We start from the raw sequence: 18,992 nt of genomic DNA, 5'->3' as shown, positions 1-18,992 counted from the left end.
GCTCTGCAGGACACAGCCTCCCCCCAGCATGTCACTAGTCATTCCTCAGCATGCAGAATTGCTGGTGTGGGTCTGGCGAGCACCACGTATGTTCCACTTTCTTATCTCTATCTGTAGACACTCCTTGAAAGCCTGAGCGCCTGCAGCGCTGCCTTTTTCAGCGTGGCCCTGACAGCGCACACAACTTGGTGCTCCTCGGGCCCATACGCATTTTATTGGCTTCAGATCTGGCCCAGCTGGAGCTCGGAACTTCTCACAGCACCTGCAGTGGTGCCTGCGGAGCCGGGCTGCGGCCGAGCCTGGGGGTGGGCTGAGATGGACTGAGCGTGGTTTGCAGGTGGGTGAGCTGGTCTAGCCAGGACTAAATGCCCTTTGATGCCCCATGTGCTTGGTATGTCTGTGTTTCTATCACGTACAAATGAATTATCCATCCAGCGGTGTCAGTAAAAGCACTTGTGAGCCTGATGTGATGCACGTAAAAAGGCTAGAAGAGCAGCAGGAGGTGTCGCAGATATCTGATGGGCTCTTCTGTACTTACCTCTCCTCCCAAACCCTGCCCTTGGCAAGGTGGTGACGTGAAACTGCCCAAAGAACTTTTCTTTAATGATTTAGGCTTAACAAAATCTTCCTTAAGCCTCTACATTGTTTCCGCAAAACCTGCCGTTGGTCCTTTTAAGTCATCTGTTGTCACCTTCAGCCCTAGCGCTATTATTAAAGCGGATCTGTGTTCCTTCCCCGTAACGGCACCCTGGCTGCAGCTAATACCTTTCCTTCTAGGGCAGCTGCTCCTGGGTCTCGCCTTCGCGTGCATCCAGCAGTTCTGGTTAACACCCAGTTAATGCCTTGCGGCAGCAGCTGAAGAAAATGCCTCCAGCTGGTGCTTACATTTAAATGTTTGCACTAGCGTGTTCCCACTAGGCTAGCTGAATAGCAAAATATTGAGTTCAGTGCACTCTCACTACTTGATGTTTTTATCGTTTAAGGCTTGAGACAACTTGTAAATGCTTAAAATAGCGTGAAAATCCCTATGCTGGCACAGACTCCTAGCCTTATTGGAAGGCTGTCTGCTGTTCTCCTGGTGCAGAAGTTTCATATGTTCCACAGGACAATTATGGTAAAGCAAAATTTTAAATAACCAAACCTTTGTGCCAGTTATCACTTTAAAGGAAATCCATAACTTCAGGGTGTCAGAATAACAAGCTGATTGAAAAAAAAATAATTCATAAGTACTACCTGTCCATCAGGTGAGTACCCTGTCTTCAGTTGGCTCCACTGTAGAAGCTCCATTGATCTCCACAATTTTTCCACAAAGGTATTAAAACTTTGTTCATATGAACTGTGAATAACTATGCTATTTCCAGGTTCTGTATGTTGGGAATGTAACATGTAACATAAACTTTTCTGAGCAGAGGAAGTGGGGAGAGGCGTCACGGGCAGCAGCTCATCCTGGGGCAGGGAGACAAACCTTTGCAAGCTCCCAGTGCTGGCAGGTCTTTCAGGTGGATGGGCTGAGCCTGCTCCTCATTTTAGCAGCTCTTGCCTTAGGCCTTTTCAGGACTCCATTTTTCCAGCCGTCAGTGCTCCAGGCTGTGTGTTCCCTGGAATAAAGCGAATGCAGGTCTGCCCTTGCCCTGCTGTGAAACATCTGGTCCCTGCAGAGGTACCACAACTGGGAGGGCTGTGACTGCTGTGGTCAGTAGCTTGGTTCTTGCTTGTTGCTCCCTGAAGGTCTCTTGCCTTTGCCAGCAAGTGTTTGCTTGGGAAGAAATGGGAAAGATAGCCTCTGTGTGACTGCCTCTGTGACTCTGCCGTTAGGTCCTGCAGCTCTCCACAGGCTCTCTGCTGATGCCTGCCATCCCCCCTACTTTGGGATACAGCTGACAGCATGTGCTGGCTTGTATTTTTTTGGAAGCAATGAATCTGAAATAGGAGATACCGACATGAGCAATCAGATGGGTGTAGAACCCCAGCCCCTGCCACCACACCAGGTCTGTCCGGAGGGTGGCAAGCACCAGTGTCCCAGAGGTGGCCGGCAGCTGGCTGATGGGGGTTGCAGCCACAGCACAGGAGGACATGTATTCGTTTCGGTGTAATAGGCTTACAACAGGTGACCAAAACCTTCCTATGGATGTTTCAGACTGGTTTAAAACATAATTGCTACTTTAATTTCTCTGTAAAGGGAGCCCTCGGAAGGGACAGCCGACCTGCCCAAGAAAACGCAACTGCCAATATATCTGTCCCCATTCTGTAACACAGCGCCGTTTGCTCCTGCCTTAGATACTTAAGCCTAAAATCTTGGTTAAACACTTCTCTTGAGGAAGAAAGAAGCCACCTCCAGGCGGGTAAGAGATATGGGCTGCTTTTACCAACATGGTATTTGTATATAATATTGCGGATGACAGAGCAGGTTTGCTCCTTGCCCTGAGCGTGAGCAGTAACTGAGGATTTCTGGTCTGGTTATAGCCTGCCCCTGCTAGTGGAACCTCGCCCTTGGTGCGGGCTGTTCTGGGAAATGACAGCTTTAGCTGTTAAGTTGGAGATGGGAGGGAAAGCATTTATGTTGCTATCTAGCAGTTGAAACGGCTAGTTTTTGCATGGAAAGACAAATCAGACATCCTTCTTCCTCGAGGCTGTTGGCACATCTTGATGCTGATGCCAATGCCCAGCGCTGCCCGCTGCAGGCAGGCGCAGGATGTTTCTTGGCTCGCTCTGACAGCACGTCTTGAATGCTGTAAGAGGCCTTTTGGCTACGTGATAAGCCACTTATCTTCAAACTGTATATTTTTTACTTGACTACGAATAAATACTCCTCTGTGCTGGCTCATAAAGCTGTCTCTTTGGGCAAAAGAATGACTCAAGTTTAACCTTAGCTGTTAAATCATTATTTATCTTTTATACCAACATGCACGTACTCGCACATCCATGTACGTGTTTCTGAGAGAGAGTGGCAGTATCCAAACACATCGTTACCAGCTGCAGCCAGCTGAGGCTAAAACATCACACCCATGGTCTTATTTGGGTGCAGATGAAATCCAGATGCCCAAATGCTCAATTTCTTCACAAGGGAGATGCTAAATGGTATATAAAAACAGTTGTATCTTGGCCTTCAATACTATGGACAGGTTCAGATTATTTTTGCTGGGGCTTTAATGGCTAGTCGTTGGCTTTATTTGTTCAAATATGTTGTTTTACCATTCTGGGCAATTTTAAAATGCCAACATTACCTAAATGCATCTCCTGAATGAGGATATTTGCTTCATCTTGAAATGGCCTGATGTTCTGGCCCTTGCAGGAGTCCCAAGGCAGAGATGTGAATTGGGAAGCTTCTAGGAATGTGGAACAATTTTTCTGCTTTTTCCTAGCCACAGCTTTATTTTTAGCATGCCTCATTTTAAGGGTCATGTCTGGGAGACAACGGGAGGTACTTGAGTTCCTTTATGTGAATAGCCTGACTGTTCATTCCTGATATTATTTTTTTTTTGGGCTTTATGACACAGATTTTCTTTTTTACAGCTGCGATATCTCCATGAAATTGTAGGTGGCTGCCAGAGACTCATTAGGTGTCAAATTAAAAATTAAACAAAGCAAAACGAGCTTGTGCGGTGTGCCAGGAGCATGCCAGCGCTGCCGTGGCTGGGACTGCGCTCTGGGGAGCACCACGTGCTGCCTCCACCCAGGGAGGTGGCAGGTGCCCACGGGAGCATGCAAGGGCACACAGCCCTGGGAGCAGGCAGCAGCCATGGCTGGCACTGCCCACAGCAGAGGGGCTGCACAGAGCTGCTGCTGGCAGCTCGTGCCACGTTATGGGTCTGGGAGTAAAGCTGCTGCGGGGACCAGGCACGTCGGCGATGATCAGTATTCTTCTGATGGCTTGTTCCTGCTCTTTTCAAACTCTCGTGACCTTTTCTCATCAGCAGAAGGAGAACTATGCTTCCCCAGACCTGGCTCAAAGCAGAGCTCTGCAGGTGGCACAAAATGCATTTAACAGCCTCTTAATATTAAGAAGTCCTGGGTTTGGGCAGCAGCATCGCCAGTGTAGCTACAGGGAGAGGTGACATTAGACGTATCAAGCAAACCAAAATGGACATAATTTGGTTACTTTGCTGTCTCTGTCCCAACTGCTCGTGATGCTTTTTCCTTCCTCTGAGCAGTGGCATGTCCTAGGGCTGTGTGATGCCCAGGGGCAGTGGACCCGGTGGTGAGGAGCTCCACTTCACCCTTGGAGGACTCAGGGGTGTCTCTGTGTCCCCCCATGCAGCTCACCAGGCACCCAGATGGAAACCAGCCTCTTGCACAAGTTGTGCTATGTGTGTCTGCTGTCACTCTACAGGTGGCTGCTTACATCAGTTTTAAACCTAAATGCCTTTCATCAGGTGAAGTCTCATCTTCAAGGAAAAGTCATTCACGCATCCTGAATGTGGCCAGGGAGGTGTCTGCAAGCCATCCTGTGCAGGATGAGCTCACTGCTCCGGGCCTTTCCCTGGCAGGGGGGACCGGGGAACAGCTACTCGCGTGACCCGAATACTCCTGCAATTATACTCAGGGATTGCACTTGGCTAAACCCAAAACACTTCTAGAAAGGGAAGACTACTCACTACTTTCTCTTCATCACAATACTAACTTCAAGTGTCTTAGAGGCCAAAACCATCAGCTATGCATATCAGTTTGTTGTGTGAAGTGCACTACTGTGGCTCTGCAGGTCTGAATCAGGCGGCGGCTCTGATGGGGGGATGCTGGATGCTGCAGCTCACCGCCTCAGAGCAGCCGCTGTGCCTGTCATCAGCTGCGTCTCCACTCCTTGGATTTCCTTCCACTGGGGGACGTTAATTAAGTTGTCTTAATCGGGATGCAGGCTTGTAGCATCAGTCTACAACATAAGGAATCAGCTTTAAAGAGTCCCCGGGTGCTCCCAGACCTCCCCAGGATGCAGCTGTGTGCTCGGTGAGGAGCATCCATCTGTGGGGTTGGGTGATGTATCAGCTGAGGTACTGGTGAGTGCATGCGTCGCTGATGTCTGTGCTGGAGCAGCCTGGAAAATGTTGCTCTGTGCTGAGAAAACTTCTACAAATACCATCAAAGCTTGTTGCTGTCAGATATCAGACCCAAACCTGCTGCCAGAAATAGAAATGGTGAGTGTGTGAAGCCTGTATGTAATGCCAGCAGTCGTCCGTAATAAACTTCCATTCAGGTTACCTCCCCAATAATTTATTTTCTTTTCCAGGACTGATTTTCTCAAGGAGCGTCATCAGGACCGACCTATCTGTTGGGTGTTTGCTTTTTGCACGTATGCAGTGGCTTCCACGATGAAGCTGTTTCATTCTTATGGGGAGGAAACCCCTACTTCTTCCAGCATACTCTGGTAAAAGCATACTTATGGGGACACTTTCCAGGCGTGTGGCTGAATGGGGGTATGGCAGAGGGTTTTCATGTGTCCCTCTCACTGCTTAGAGAGCGGTTAGCATGGAAGAGAAGCACCTTTGAAGCAGGGATTCTCTGGGGATAGTCCTCAGGTGATTGATTAATCCAAGTCCTGGAGACCTTTTCTGTTTGAGTGGTCTCTGCACAAAACCTTCCTGTAGGTTAATCCCATAACACAGGAGAAACGCCCCATTCCACTCCTAGATCAGGATGCTCTGTTAAAAATGAATTAAAATAAAAAATCCAAACCGAACAAAGCCCATCCCATATGACAAACAACTGCATCCTAGTAAAGGAGATGGCCAGCACACGACCTGCCATGCAGAAACTGCAAACTGGAGGGCTGGGAGAGGAGGAGGGAGCCGTCACACAGGCGGTTAGTGCAACGTGGTTGGCAACGCCAAGGTGCAGCGCTTGCAGGGATGCGTAGCCTCACTATTTATTTATCACCCTGCCAAGCGCCGGAGCTGGGCCGTGCTCCATGGTGGGGACCCAGCGGGGGCCACTGCCCCTAGCTCTGCCCCCTGCACTTTGCCAGAGAGATGCTCACAAACTCCCCGCAGACTTCTCCTGTGCAGAAACTTTTTCAGTACAGCTTCAGAGGCGAAAAAAAAGCTGGGAGGATGGATTTGCCTTGGTCCTAATGTGCTGCCTTTTTTCTCCGAGGCGCTGGATCCAGAGGGGCGAAGATGGAGGCGCCGGGGAAGCCCCATCTGAGACGCTGCCCCAGCAAGCACCCTGGGGGCTCCATCAGCAGAGCCTGGGGTGCCTTCTGGAAAAGTGCAAGGGAGAAACGCCTCACAGATCAGTCCAAAGGTGTATTCAATCCCTTACTGGTGTGAATCAAAGGTCAGGGCTATGGCCTTGATGAAAGACTGGAAATGCCTCTACTGTTTTGGCACGTGCACTCCTTTTAATGCCGCTGCGTCGTGTGTCGTGCTGCCGTGGCACAGCAGCATGCCTGCCTTTGCCCGTGCTGCTTGGTTCACTCGCCGGACCAAGCGGGTGTTTTGAACTGACGGTTTGTATATGGGGCTGCAAATATTCAGATTGATCTAGAATTTGATTTCTAGCTCTCCATTTTTATGCTTTTTCTTTGGTTGGAGTTTTGTAGACATTTTAAAACAGGAAGGTGTCAGTCAGCTGCGCAGTGCCCAGCAGCTTCTTCTCAAGGCACATGAGTAGTTTTTAAAGCTGTATGACCACAAGCAGTTGCAAGCACAAGCCCAGACATAAGCCTGAGGGAGTAAACAAAGGAATATACCCTTGGACGCCAGCTTTGGGGTAATGATACATAAAGAACTCAAGACAATATAGAAAAAAATTCATGTTCTGAGATACTAGTTGTTAGTGCACGGGATAACACGCTGCTGGCCTGTCCCTGGGGAGTGTTGTATAGCAGGATGAAATCAGTGCTTATGAAATGCACAGTAAATAAAACCTCCTTCCAGAACTGCGGTGTTGCTGGAAGGACCTTTGGGGACCTTAAGCCTGGTATATTGTGGTAAAACTATATATACTTTTAGGAGCAGTGTGGATTACTAGTTAGGTGAATACAAGGAGCTTTGGTTTCAGATCTGGCAGATTTTCAGAGTGAAGTCAATACTGAAACTCTGGATAAACCCAGGTATGATGGAGCTAAACCTTTCCAGAGCATCTCTGAGTGTGCAAAGTATTGTTGTGTCCTGTGAACCAAGTGTTGCAGGCAGCTCAGCACTGGGAGGCAGTGCTGAGGTTATTTTTAAGTTGAACTCCGAAGTTTTTAGCGGACAGGGGTTAAAAAAATAAAATAAAATCTACGACTCAGCTTTTTGCCTGCACTGACTGCAGTAGGAGCCAATTTTATGTAAGGTCAAACAGGGAACTGCTATTCCAGTTTGTATTTTCTTCCTGCTGGTGTTTGTTTGCCATTATGTTCTTGGGTGTTGCTGATGTTCACAAGGACTCTAGTGAACAACTTGGGCAAAAACACGAGAGTCTGTAGTGGGGAGTAGCTTGACTAAAACAAGTGAAACATGAAATCTCTAGTTTGATCCTTTCAGTCTGGAAAGCCGTGCTGCCAGCGCAGTACCGGGGTTGAGGGCGGATGCCTGCAGGAGGGTGTAAAGGAGCAGGCGATCCCGAGGAAAGCAGGGCACAGCTCTGACCAGGCTCATTCTGTTGGCACTCCACAATGATCATTAGTGACTTTGTTCCAGCTGTGAGGCCAAACCAAAGCCTGGGTCAAGCCAACCTTTAGCATGTGGGGAAGGTCAGCTTTCAACTTTAGATCTGAGCTTCCCAGCTGTTCTGTATATTTGCACAAAATCAGGGGCTGCTCCAATCATACCATGAAGAGTTTAGAGCAAGAGCTAAATGCCAGGGTCCCTGGATTTTGCAGCGTTTAATGTGTGCCAGAGCTGGCCGGGTGCCCTGCAAAGGCAGACTGGTCTGCTGCACGCCCAGTGGGAGCCACGCTGCTGGGGGTGGCAGGGCTGCAGCGCGGCTCCGTCAGCACTGCCAGGATGTAAGAAAGTCCTGGGAGGAGCAGGCAGGTGGATTTGGTGCCAAGTATCACATGGGAACACACATGGTTTGCACCCCCCATGAGGCTTGTCTGGTGCCTGTGCTTTGCAGGAAGGTTCCTGGTACACTGCATAGTGAAATCATATGGCAACAGCCACTTGCAACTGTGGGACAAAAATATACACATGAAGTTTTCTTTGGCTGGAACTGAAAATTTCTTGATCTTGACAGATGCAAATGCATGGCAGAAACCCATAGAAATAGTTTTCTTCCCTGGCTAAATCCACATTTTTGTCTTTGTGTTGTCTCATCTTTAAAAACAAACAAATAAATAAAAACAGCAGATTGCTCTTATTAGCCTTAACATTTACTTATTTTTAGAAAATTTTAAAAATCAAAATAACACTAGGTTGGTCCAAGATAGTGTCTGGGGTCCAAGAATCTGTCCCCACCTTCAGGGTGCTGAACTTCAGATTTTCTCATTTCCTTTCTTAATGTCAGCATCGCTAGTATTGCCTCGGTGTTTCTTGAAATGTAATCGGTACCTACAACCCAAAGCATAACTGGAAAGCTCTTCAGGATGACTGCCACAAAGCCCATTTCCTAAAGGTTTCTTTTCTTTTTTCTTCTACCTGACGTTGTCAGTAAATCTGGGGCTGGTGTGGTCGGTGCAATGTGGGATTTTGGGGTGACCGCTGTCTGGGGAATCGGCCCCAGCTGGCAGAGCCAAGGGTCAGTTCTGGGCTCCTCTTCATTTTTGGTGTTTACAGAAAAGTATGAACTCGAACCTGCATGGGGTTTTAGGATGTCAAAAATAATACCCCAATCTGTCCAGCTACCTGTCCACAAGTCTTACCCTCCCGGCTCCCTGGTGGTGGGTTACCGAAGTGGGTGCGCACGGGCAGACCCTCCTGGGCAGTGGGTTAGCCGGTGCAGGGGGGTGCAGGCAGACCCTCCTGGGCAGTGGGTTAGCCAGTGCATGGGGGTGCAGGCAGACCCTCAGACAGCCACTGGCATGGTGGGGACCCTGCACTGCCCAGCGCAGAGGGGGGCGTGGGGCTGGCTAAGCAATGTGCCCGTGGTGTTCCTTCTCTCCAGCATGTGGTTCCCATCCCCAGCAGGGAGCTAGCAGCATCCCAGATAGGGCAAGAGTGATACATGTTCTAGTTACTGAAAATGGCTTTCTTGATATGGTATTTTATTTCTTTTTTTAAGAAGCTCAGTGGGCTGCGCATAGCTTTTTCCACATGTGGCTTACATTCATCTTGCAGAGACAGGAGATTTTGCAGCATTAGTTCTACCCAGCAACCTGCCGATCCCTTGCCAGCAGGGCATCCCTCTCTCCAGCACTGAGATGGTGTTCAAAATAAGCTGAAGCTGCAACCACCAAACTGAGGTATTTCATGTTTTCCCTGAGTCTACAGGTACTTTGCTCTTGATAAGAAGACCTTTCAGAGGTGCCAAGGGGCTTGACTGTTATTGCAAATATCCCCGTTCCTCTTTCAAAATAAGAAGCAAGTTATTCTTTGGGCTGAGGTTATGTTTCAGTTTGGAAGTTTATTGATGCTGCAAGTGAGGCACGATGCACTCCTCCCCAAGATGGAGCAAAGGGGTCGTCAGATTCATTGGGGACTTTCAGTGGAGCAATAGGGCACTGGGAACTGTATCTGTGTGTAAGAGCTATTATTTGGGGTTCTCCAAGGTCCTCAAACCACTTTGAAACTCCTAGCTTTAATTCTTGTGGGCTGGTCATGACTCCATGCCTCCGCATTGGAGCACTAAGGCGCTTGAGCTGGATGCTTGAGTTGTGGAGCCCATCGTGCCAGACGCCTTACAGCCCATTGGAAATGGTAAGGGTTCTGTCATTTGTACATACCAGATGTGTTGGTCCATAGGAGTATTGAGCATGAATGTTATCCACTGAGGAGCAGAAGTAACACAAATTCTGCCAGGTGGATGGATGGTCTCCTTCTTCTGTAAAGCAATAGCCAGAATTTAAATTACAGCCTTTCAGAACGGTATGAGTAAGGCTTAGCACAACCAGGAAAGCCGTTCAAGGAGCTCATTGCTCAGGCATTTGCTGTCCCTCAGGAAGGTTTGTGTAATCCCTCTGTCCTCGGGTGTTGTAAAAGCACAGATTCCCACTTCTGGTGCAGGGCATACCACAAAGCTCAGAAATCAGGACCACAGTTTATTGCAATTCTGGGTTTCTCAGAAATAAGTTGTAAAATAGTAGTCCTGATATTAGTTGGAAAACATATGCACATGCACGCACAGACCTTGAGAGAAATGGCATATCAAAATACTTCTTACTTTAGGAAACAATGTTTCAACAAATAGAAACTCTTTCAATAGTTTCTGATGAAAAAGTGCATGCTTCTGATTGAACTCAGCCTGTCCCTTACTAGGGTGATGCAATTTAGGTGGTACTTCAAAACCCACAGACATCATCTCTTATTCCAAAGCTAGTGGGATTTTGGCAAACTGGACCTCTGCTCTTTAAGGTATTTTAATTCTATTGAGCCTTTTATGACAGCCATTCTAGCACTTCATTTGGCCAAAGCTCTCCCCTCCTGCCATTTCATGTGCCCCAGAAGCACAGACCTTCGTCCCAGGGGCTGTGCTGGTATGCTGTTGTTGGTCATGTGGCTTAGAGCTGAGGTTTCTGCAGACATTAACTATCGTCTGTTATTTGACAGAAGAGAAAAGTTATTTTTAATACAGTATGTTTGATAGACTTACAGAAAGCTGGGGGAAATTAGGCATGACGAGCTTCTGACTTTGTCAAAGTAATTCTTCAGAGTCTAATTGTATTGTTTTCTGTACAATAACAAAGGCTTTGTAAGTTATTGTGACTGAGTTCAATCATGCCTGAGATACTATTAGTTTTTCTACTTAGTAGTGTTAAAACCAAAGCTAACACCAAGACAGCAACCCTATTCAGTAGAGCAGAATGTACGTTTTCTTCTGCGTAATATTATTGCATTTGTTCTCTTCTAAAAACAATGTCATGATAAGGCTTTCCAAAGAAGAAGTTAGGAAACTCTTCAGATATCTTGTATTTCTGAGTCTATGCAGAGGAGAAGAAAAAAATAAAGCTCCAAGGATGGTATCAGACCTGCTTTTGTCTGGGTGTTGGGATGAGGAGGTGTGCCAGTCCTTCCCAGTGGGTGCATCCCCTGGCACCAGCAGGCTTTGGGGGCATGGGGTGTTGCAGCAAGCACAGCCATGGGGATCCTTCAGCAAGATGTGGGAGCCCAGCAGGATGCCCAGCAGGATGCCCAGCAATGCACTGAGTGACACCTCATTCAGAGCAGTGTTTGGTCCTGGTGCCCCTCTATTGCACCTTGAAGTCTGGGCTGCATTTGGAAAGGGAAGAAACTCCTGCAGCAAGCTGCATCTTCAACCATTTGTTTCTATTTTGGGACATAATATAAATCACACCGAAAGATTTTGAGGGGGAGACAAGCCAGAGCCTTTTGAAATGAGTAACTTTGTGCCAGTCCAGCTGCTGCATGGTAGGAAAGGCTGAGAAGTAAAGATGTAGCAGCCTCTTTGGGGCTGGCTACTTTCCCTCTCCCTGGATGGCAGGCAGGCTGTGCTCCATGCCAGGGGTCCCCAGGGGTTGCAGAGAGACCAAGACACCCATCTGCTGTGCTGAGGAGCAGTGGGGGGCCAGGTGCACCCCTTGGCTCTCCTCCCCTGGTCTGTCAGGTTTTCCAGAACACCATTTGCCTCGACAACTATTTTGCAGTGTTGTCATGTGCACCAGTGAGCTGGAAGTCCCTGCCTTTCTGCCCGAAGACTGGTGAAGCCATGTGTAATCCCCAAAACCCGAAGCGTGCAGTGGTGTGTGCTGCATCCCTGCCCACCGCTGCAGTGCCGGTTGGTGGCTGGGAGGCAGTGCTGGCTGAAGGGCAGGGAGGGCAGGGGTCCCTCCCGTCTGTGCGGTGCTGCTGCCCTTTCCTCCAGCAGTGCCCAGCCCCATCCCTGGGCTAACGCAGCCCACCTAGGCCAGGCAGAGATGCTTACCCCCTGTGCAGCTCCCCGGCAGCGCTGCATGCACAAGGTCCTCTCCGGGGGTGTGACAGACCCTAGGTGTGGGGAGTTGGCCCCCAGGCATTTCTTTTCCTGCCTTGTCTGTATAAAACAGGGGGTAGGAGCAGTGGGGTTTGCCACACCAGCAGCTCTGTAGGGCGTGTTGCGGAGCCATGGCATGGAGCTCTGAACATGCCTGGTGGGAGTGCCAGGGAGGTGAGGGCTGGCCTGGGCTGGAGTGCTCAGCTGTACCCAGGAGTGGGACAAGGCTGTCCCCCTGCTCCTCCTCTGCCAGCAGTGACCATCTCACTGAAGGAGCTCCTGGGGCTCTTGCTGAGCAGGGAAGAGCTCTGCTATGGGTGGCTGAGCAAGTGGGGGGAGATGCTCCCCTGGGCTGTGCCCCTGCTGCTCCTGCTCATCACTGTGCAGCACCAAGCACTTCTGACCTGCCCAGCTATTTTAGAGCCAGGCCCTCTAGACATCACCTTTAGGGAACGTAGAGTGATTTGGCTCTCTCTGGGTTGAGATTTCCCCACCTTTCTAGTCTTGCAGTCACCACCAGAGACAGGTCTTGGCTCAAGCCTTCTTCCAAGACACCCTTTCCCTGCCTGTACCTATGGGCTGCCTGTAGCCTGGCCTCTGCTAAGTACGGAAGGCTCTGCCGAGCCCTGCTTTGAGATGAAACATCTTGTGTTGACTCATTTTGACCTGGGCGACCTTCCAGAACAAACAGTTGCGTGCAAGTTACACTGGGCTCCCAGAAAGCAGCATGGACAGATTTTTCCTAGATATAAGGGACAGAGCCATGGGTAGTGTTTTCTATCCTGCACCAGATGCATGAGCTCCAATACAGCTGCTTCTTGGCTTGCCCGGGACTCTGTGAAAAAAAACATGTGGTGGCTGACTGGGCTGGGCTGCCTCCCGCTGCAGAGTGCAGCAGGCCTGGTGTGTACCTGGCTGGAAGCCTGCAGGTACCCTTTGTTTGCTCTAAGGAGAGGTTCAGGACCTGAAGCCAGGGGAGCAGGGAAGTATGGTGAAGACCAGCTGGTGCTGAGCCACGTGCAGCCCCTTGCCTTGCAACACGGGTGGGAGTTACGGGGCTGAAGTGGCACTTGGTGAAGGATCGGTAACTTTGTCCATACCAAAACCTGCTGACTGGAACAAAAACTCACCAGCCTGTAAGTGTTGGAAGAAGGGCAAGTGGTATTCACTGGTGTTACAGCATGAGCTTCAGGGTATTCATACTGCACTCCAACCAGGAGGCACCTGCCTGGGGTCCTCACCCAACCCCAGCCAGACACAGAGGTGTGGGGACTCCGAGGCTACAGAAGCACAGCTGTATGCAAACAGCACACATGACACCACTGCTTCAATTAAAAAGTACTTAAGATGTGAGGATAAGGGCATCAGTGACCCTAGGAAGATCTGCAAAGAAAGAGGAGGACAATACCCGGCTTGGCATGTGATCCGATGGCCAAAACATTAATGTGACCTGTGTGTGCAAATGCCAGGCGACTTCAAGGAGGAGCTGAGGAAGGTTGGTTGCTTTTCTGACATCAGTTGCCATTGCTCCTGGGTTGCTGTGTTTAGCCCAAGCATCACAGTTCAAGAAAGAAATTGGTAAGGTGGATAATGTTCTCACTGGAGACCATGTAAAAGATCCAGCTGCTGGATCCCTGCAGTTCCTTCTGGCTTCATGGTCTCCAGCAATGGCAGAGGGGAGCAGTAGGAGCCTGTGGTGCTCCAACGCTGCTGCTCCTGCAGAGCCAGGTTGCTGATGGAGGGAGGCTGCAACTCTTGGCACTTGGAGGACCCTCAGAAGAAGAAAAGTTTATTAAAGGAAAGGCAAAATGGTCATGTTCTCCTGGTGCTCCTCATTCTCTTCTCTGATGCCATCATCTACCCTGGCAAACCACCTCCACGTTGCCCAGATGGCTGCCAGCTGACCCACTGACTACACAGCTTGTGCTTGCTCACTGCAAGCGGCACAGAAACGTCCTGCTCTGCCTTCGTAAACAGGCTAAAAATACCGCGGTGCTGTTCCTCTGCGGGCCCGGGAGTTCAGAGAGGCTGGGAAGGAAGCCGGGGTCAGGCCGCCTCTGGGGAGCAGGCATCACACGTGGGCGTAGAGCCACGGGACGGTCCCCTCCAGCTCTGCAGAAATGGGGGCTGGCTAGAAGAGTCCCAACATGCCAGACACAGCACTGGTGTCCTGCTGCCCCGGCCCTGGCGAGTTAGCGGTGCCAGCTCTCCTCGTGCTAGTGCTAATTGTGCAGGAGATGTGACTCGGAAAGCCCAGGGCTGGGTGAGCAGCCCAGTGCAGGACAGTCTGGGGTGGTGGGGCAAAGCTTGGCTTTGGTTTTGCTGCTCTTCTGAAGAGATCCTCTCTTCTGCATCACTGCATGCACTGGGGTCAGTGGTGCAGGTACCAGTGTCCTGCGGAACGCTGCCTTCTCCAGGCGCTGCCTCCCCCAGTCAGCTAGAGGCAGCGCTGTCCTGTGGGCCCCCTCTCTGAAGGACACCCTGTGTGAGGCTTGTGTCTCCATTTCCTCTGATTTCTGGAGTTAGAAAAGACTATTCTTTTGGACATCCTATTTCAGAAGCAGTCAAAAGCCAGTTTCTGTTCTCATCATACTAGTGTACAGCATCCCGGTCAGGGTAACCAGGAACTGAGTCTGGATGTCTCCCTCCACAAGTGATACAGAAGTGTGTTGCAGCTAGAACCCTCCTCAGGAGTTATTTCAGTGTGCTGTGTATGTCTGGCAGCCACGAGGGCCTGGAACATTTTTGGATTTTCCTTCATTAGTGCTTAACCTCGTTACCAGGTGTGACACTGTGCGGCACAGGGTTAATGAGCGCTGGTGCCCCATCAGGTGTCTGCCATGTGCTGTGAGCAGCTGAAAGCAGAGAGCAGGGATCAGCTCTGGTCCCCTAGCAATAACAGCAGTGATCTCTGCTGTTGTAGCTACCTGGTTTCTCCATCTCTCCCCTGTACTTGTGAATTTAAATTTCCCCCATGTGAGCCAGTGGTGGTGGGAGCCAGGGACTGGCAGCTCTGCCTGGGTCGATGGGAACTGCCTGGTGCTGCGCTGTTCGGTCTCAGACGAAGAGGGGATAGATCCAAAACTGAATAAATGTACGTGGTGGGCAATAAACGCATTAAAGCACAAATACGCTACTAGCATCCTCTAATCTCTACTCACCTGAAAACCTAAGGGACCCCCAAAGCTCCCAGCACTCAGGTGGGCACTGCCTGCCTCTCACCCCCCTACCTTTGCTTTCCTGTAGCCCCTTGGGCAGGAGCCCCCTGCCCCTGAGCAGCAGCACCTGGCCACGCTCCCCCATGTGCTGCTCATTGCGAAATAAATTCAACCTGTGATCAGCTGCCTCTTCTCCAGCTGGAATGAATCTGATAGATTGTTTTAAAGACAATAACCTTCACTGTGTAAAAAGGGTTTCAGTGTAAAAACACTAGATTTGGCTTGCTTTTCCCATAGCCTCCAGCAAAACTAGAGCAGAGCATCTGGGGTGGTGTGGGCACCACAGCGTGTGGCGACTTGCTCTGCACCCAGCTCCTTCGGCTGGGCCACACTCCGGTTTATCACGGATTTCTCGCTGCCGTAATTTCAGTGCTTCGAGTACATCTGTGCACTTCGTTCACCTTCGCCCTGCAGCTGGTTTAAACTACGCGTATCCCGCAGTGGTGCCCCGGCCGGGGCCCGTGCCAGCCACTCCTCCGGCGCTGCTGCGGGCGGTGGGTGCTGCTGGGTGCCGGGGGGGGGGGCGGGAAGCGGCGTGTCAGAGCCCCGGCGAGATGCGACCAGCGGCTGCGGGGAGCTGTGACCGAGCTGCTCCTTCCCGGGGAGGATTCTCCACCCCGTCCTGGGTGGGATCTCGCCCGTCCGGCTTAAAGCCCAGCCGGAGGGTTGGAGCTCAGCCGCCCTGGGCAGGACTCGCTCGCTTGCAGGGACACGGGAGTAACTTCCGCACAGACCAGCGACACCTGGCAGTTCACTTTCCCCATGGAAGGTTGGAAGAGGTTTATTTTCTTTCCTTGATGATTCTATTTCTTTAACGCTATTACCAGAAAACTGGGCGTGAGCCGTTTCGGGGGATGGAACGGGAAAGGTGTGGGTCCGGCTGTTCCCTCCGGGGATGTGCTGCTTCTGCTGGGGCTCGTTTAGACGGAAAACAAAGTTTTACAGCGGTAAATGTATTTTGGGATTGAGGAAAAAAAAAAGAAGAGGAAAAAAAAAAGAAAAAGAAAAGTAGTTCTCGTAAAATCTGCAGTGTAATGCTGTAGCACCTGAGGGTGCCGCACAGGCACGTATGGCTGCCCAGATCCTGCCCGCGGGGGTCCGGGCCCGCTGGGGGCGGCTGGCGCTGGGCGCTGGGCACCGGCGGCTCCTCTAGAGGGTAGCAGCTGCGCGCGCTGCCGCCGCGGGTCCCGCACGGGGCTGCCGGCCCGACCCCCCCGTCCCCCATCCCCGGGGTCCCGCACGGGGCTGCCGGCCCGACCCGCCCGAGCCCCGGGGTCCCGGTGCGGGTGTGCGGGGGGGCCGGTGCCGCCTTACGCCTCTCACGGGTGGTGACATTCCGCGCGCCGCCCAAGAAAGGTGGGCGGGGAGGTGGGGGTGGGGTGTCGTTTCTTAGATCAAAACCTCTGTGTCTCGCCGTTGCCGTGGGCCCGGGGGGGCACGGGGTGGAGGGTGACGCCGGGCCCCTCAGTGCGGCCGCCGCAGCCCCGTCCCTGCGCGGCCGATGGGGACGCGGCAGCAGCGCGTGTCAGCCCGGGGGGACACGGGGGGGATCCTGCCCTGGGCGCTGGTGCCGCCTCCCGACAGTCAGGGCAGAGGGGACCCGGGAGGAGAGACGCCGGGGGACACCCCTGGGGCGGCTGCCCTGAGCCCGCACCCGCCATCAGCCGGGCCTGGCCGGGGCAGCGGGTGCTGAGCCCCACGGCAGCGCTCGGCTGCGCGCCCCCCGCCTGCCCGGAGAGGGGAGGGGGTTTGGGCACCGCCAGCCCTCGGCCAGGCCGGGGGCAGCTGCCCGCCCGTCTCGGCTGGCTTGGCCCCGCCGTGGCTCCCGCACAGCGACCGGGTACCTGGGGCAGAGCTGGGGCCCTGGCCGGCCTCAGCTCCTGCCTTCGCCAAAGGCTTGTAACACTCAAAAAATCCTACAGCAACTCCGACGGGTCTGTCGGAGGGTATTGAGTGTCGGCATGTCAGGTGCCGGCTTTTATTTTATTGCTCCCTTGCTCCCTGTAAAACATTTTGTATTCTCTGGGCAGGAGATGGAAGTGTTACAGTGAATATTTTCGAAAAACGAATTGGTGTCATGTCATCCCTTCCCAGGGATGTTCCCCTGACAAGACAGCCGCTGGGGCTGCCCAGCCTCGCGTGGGCTTTGAGGACTGTTCACCAGGACCACAACTGGAAATAACGCTGCATTTCTTGTCCTTTGCCTCTCTATAAAATAAATCAAGTTGAGTTTTCAACCCTCTGTTTGCTGATGCTCCCCGGCCAAGTTTTGAGTCAATTTATTTCTCATTGCTTTGCGTCACCCTGGCAATGCGCCGAGCACAAGAGCTGAGAAGAAACACAATTAGTTTGCTGCATTTGAGGCCAGGGCTGAGCATCCATATGTCGGTACGTGCAGGTCTTTCAGGTGGTGGAAAAGGTGTGTTTTCAAAGGTAGAAAATTCCTTGTCTCTTTGAAATGAATAAATTGTTGACACAAGCTAAAAGTCCTAAGACGAGGATGGGTTACGTTGCCAGATACTCGCCGTAAGAATATTACGCACTTGAGTAATGATACAACAAGAGTGGTGGGAAGCAACCCAGAGGGATGCTGCCGGAGGGCAGCGGGGGCTGAGCCGCTGGTCATGCCACACCTGGCCACATCTGGTGGCAGGGAAGGACCTATCTTGCCTCATGGCTGCTGTGTCATAGGGGTGCCGGGCAAGGAGAAGCCACCATCTGTCTGCTCTCCTGGTCATTGCATTCGGTGGTGAGAGCTGGTTAGAAAGCTGATAGAAGTGCCTGGCACAAAGCACAAGCCTGAGGCAGGCAATGGGATGGCCCAGGTCCTAGCAGTGCCCGTTCGGGAGGTGGTAGTGGTGGGGCAACCTGCCAGGGTGCTGCAAAGGACCCCGAGTGAGGGGCTGCTGGGGTCAGCAGTCCTGGCCATAAGCAGAGGTACCCCCCAGTCCCCAGCACTTGTCCTGTGGTCAGAGAGCTATTAAGAGACGAGGAGGTGGTTCTGGGAGTGTTTTCATATGGATTGCTTTTCTTTTTAGTATAAATTTGCCATTTCAGCTTCTGGAGTCCAGCTTCTGGAGTCCACCATCCAGGAACACTTCAATGGTCAGTGTTATCTGGCACCTGCCAGCAACCTGTCCTCAGGGTGTGGTAAGACCGGTGAAATGGGCTGGGCGCACACGCTGCCTGCTGCACCCATCCCTCCTCTGCTGCTTCCCATTTCCCTTGATGCTCCTGGGAAAAGGCAGGACCTGGAGCTGTTGGAAGGCATGTGTGTGTGGGAAGGGAACTTGGCTTCTCTAGTGAATAAATAATATCAACTAAGTAGCTGGTTTATGCATCAAAATAAAGCTTCATGAAAGGCAAAACACGAAGGAAAAACCCTGCTGACAGCTCAGTGAGTTTTCATTGTGGTGCCTGGTGTCTTCTGGCTGCTGGAGCCTGGGGACCACTTGTGGATCTCTGTTTGGTTCAGTAACCTTAAGTATCTGAAGCAGGAATGGTTCTGGGCAACCTGGTTTCAGCTTTCTGGGGCTGTGGCCCTGCAGACCTCACTGCTGATTCCATCATTTTCCAGAAACGGGGCAGGAGCAGAGCATTTGCAGCAGGTGCACAGAGGGCGGTGATGCAAAGAGGCTGGTGCTCATGTGCTGCAAAGCAGCTTCCCGCTTTCCTTCCCAGCTCCAAACTCTCACACAAGAACAAGGATCCTCTTGAAATTTGACCTTTTTTGAGAAAAAACCCCCTCATTTTACTCCTTGTATTTGGTAA

At 51.5% G+C, this 18,992-nt stretch overlaps 1 protein-coding gene across 1 annotated transcript in view; it reads left to right on the top strand.

The window, feature by feature from the left end:
• Positions 1-15,912: 15,912 nt before the first annotated feature.
• LOC121092476 (rho GTPase-activating protein 7-like) overlaps positions 15,913-18,992 on the top strand; it is a 50,815-nt gene continuing 47,735 nt past the window's right edge. Inside the window, exon 1 of the mRNA XM_040603583.1 lies at positions 15,913-15,990. Within this exon, the coding sequence (XP_040459517.1) occupies positions 15,984-15,990 (7 nt within the window). The 5' untranslated portion in view covers positions 15,913-15,983. The remainder of the gene's footprint in view (positions 15,991-18,992) is intronic.

Source organism: Falco naumanni, chromosome 8 (genome assembly GCF_017639655.2).
Source record: "Falco naumanni isolate bFalNau1 chromosome 8, bFalNau1.pat, whole genome shotgun sequence".
Taxonomy (NCBI): domain Eukaryota; kingdom Metazoa; phylum Chordata; class Aves; order Falconiformes; family Falconidae; genus Falco; species Falco naumanni.
Note: the sequence above shows the minus strand (reverse complement) of the source record. Positions and strands in the feature narration are given on the sequence as shown.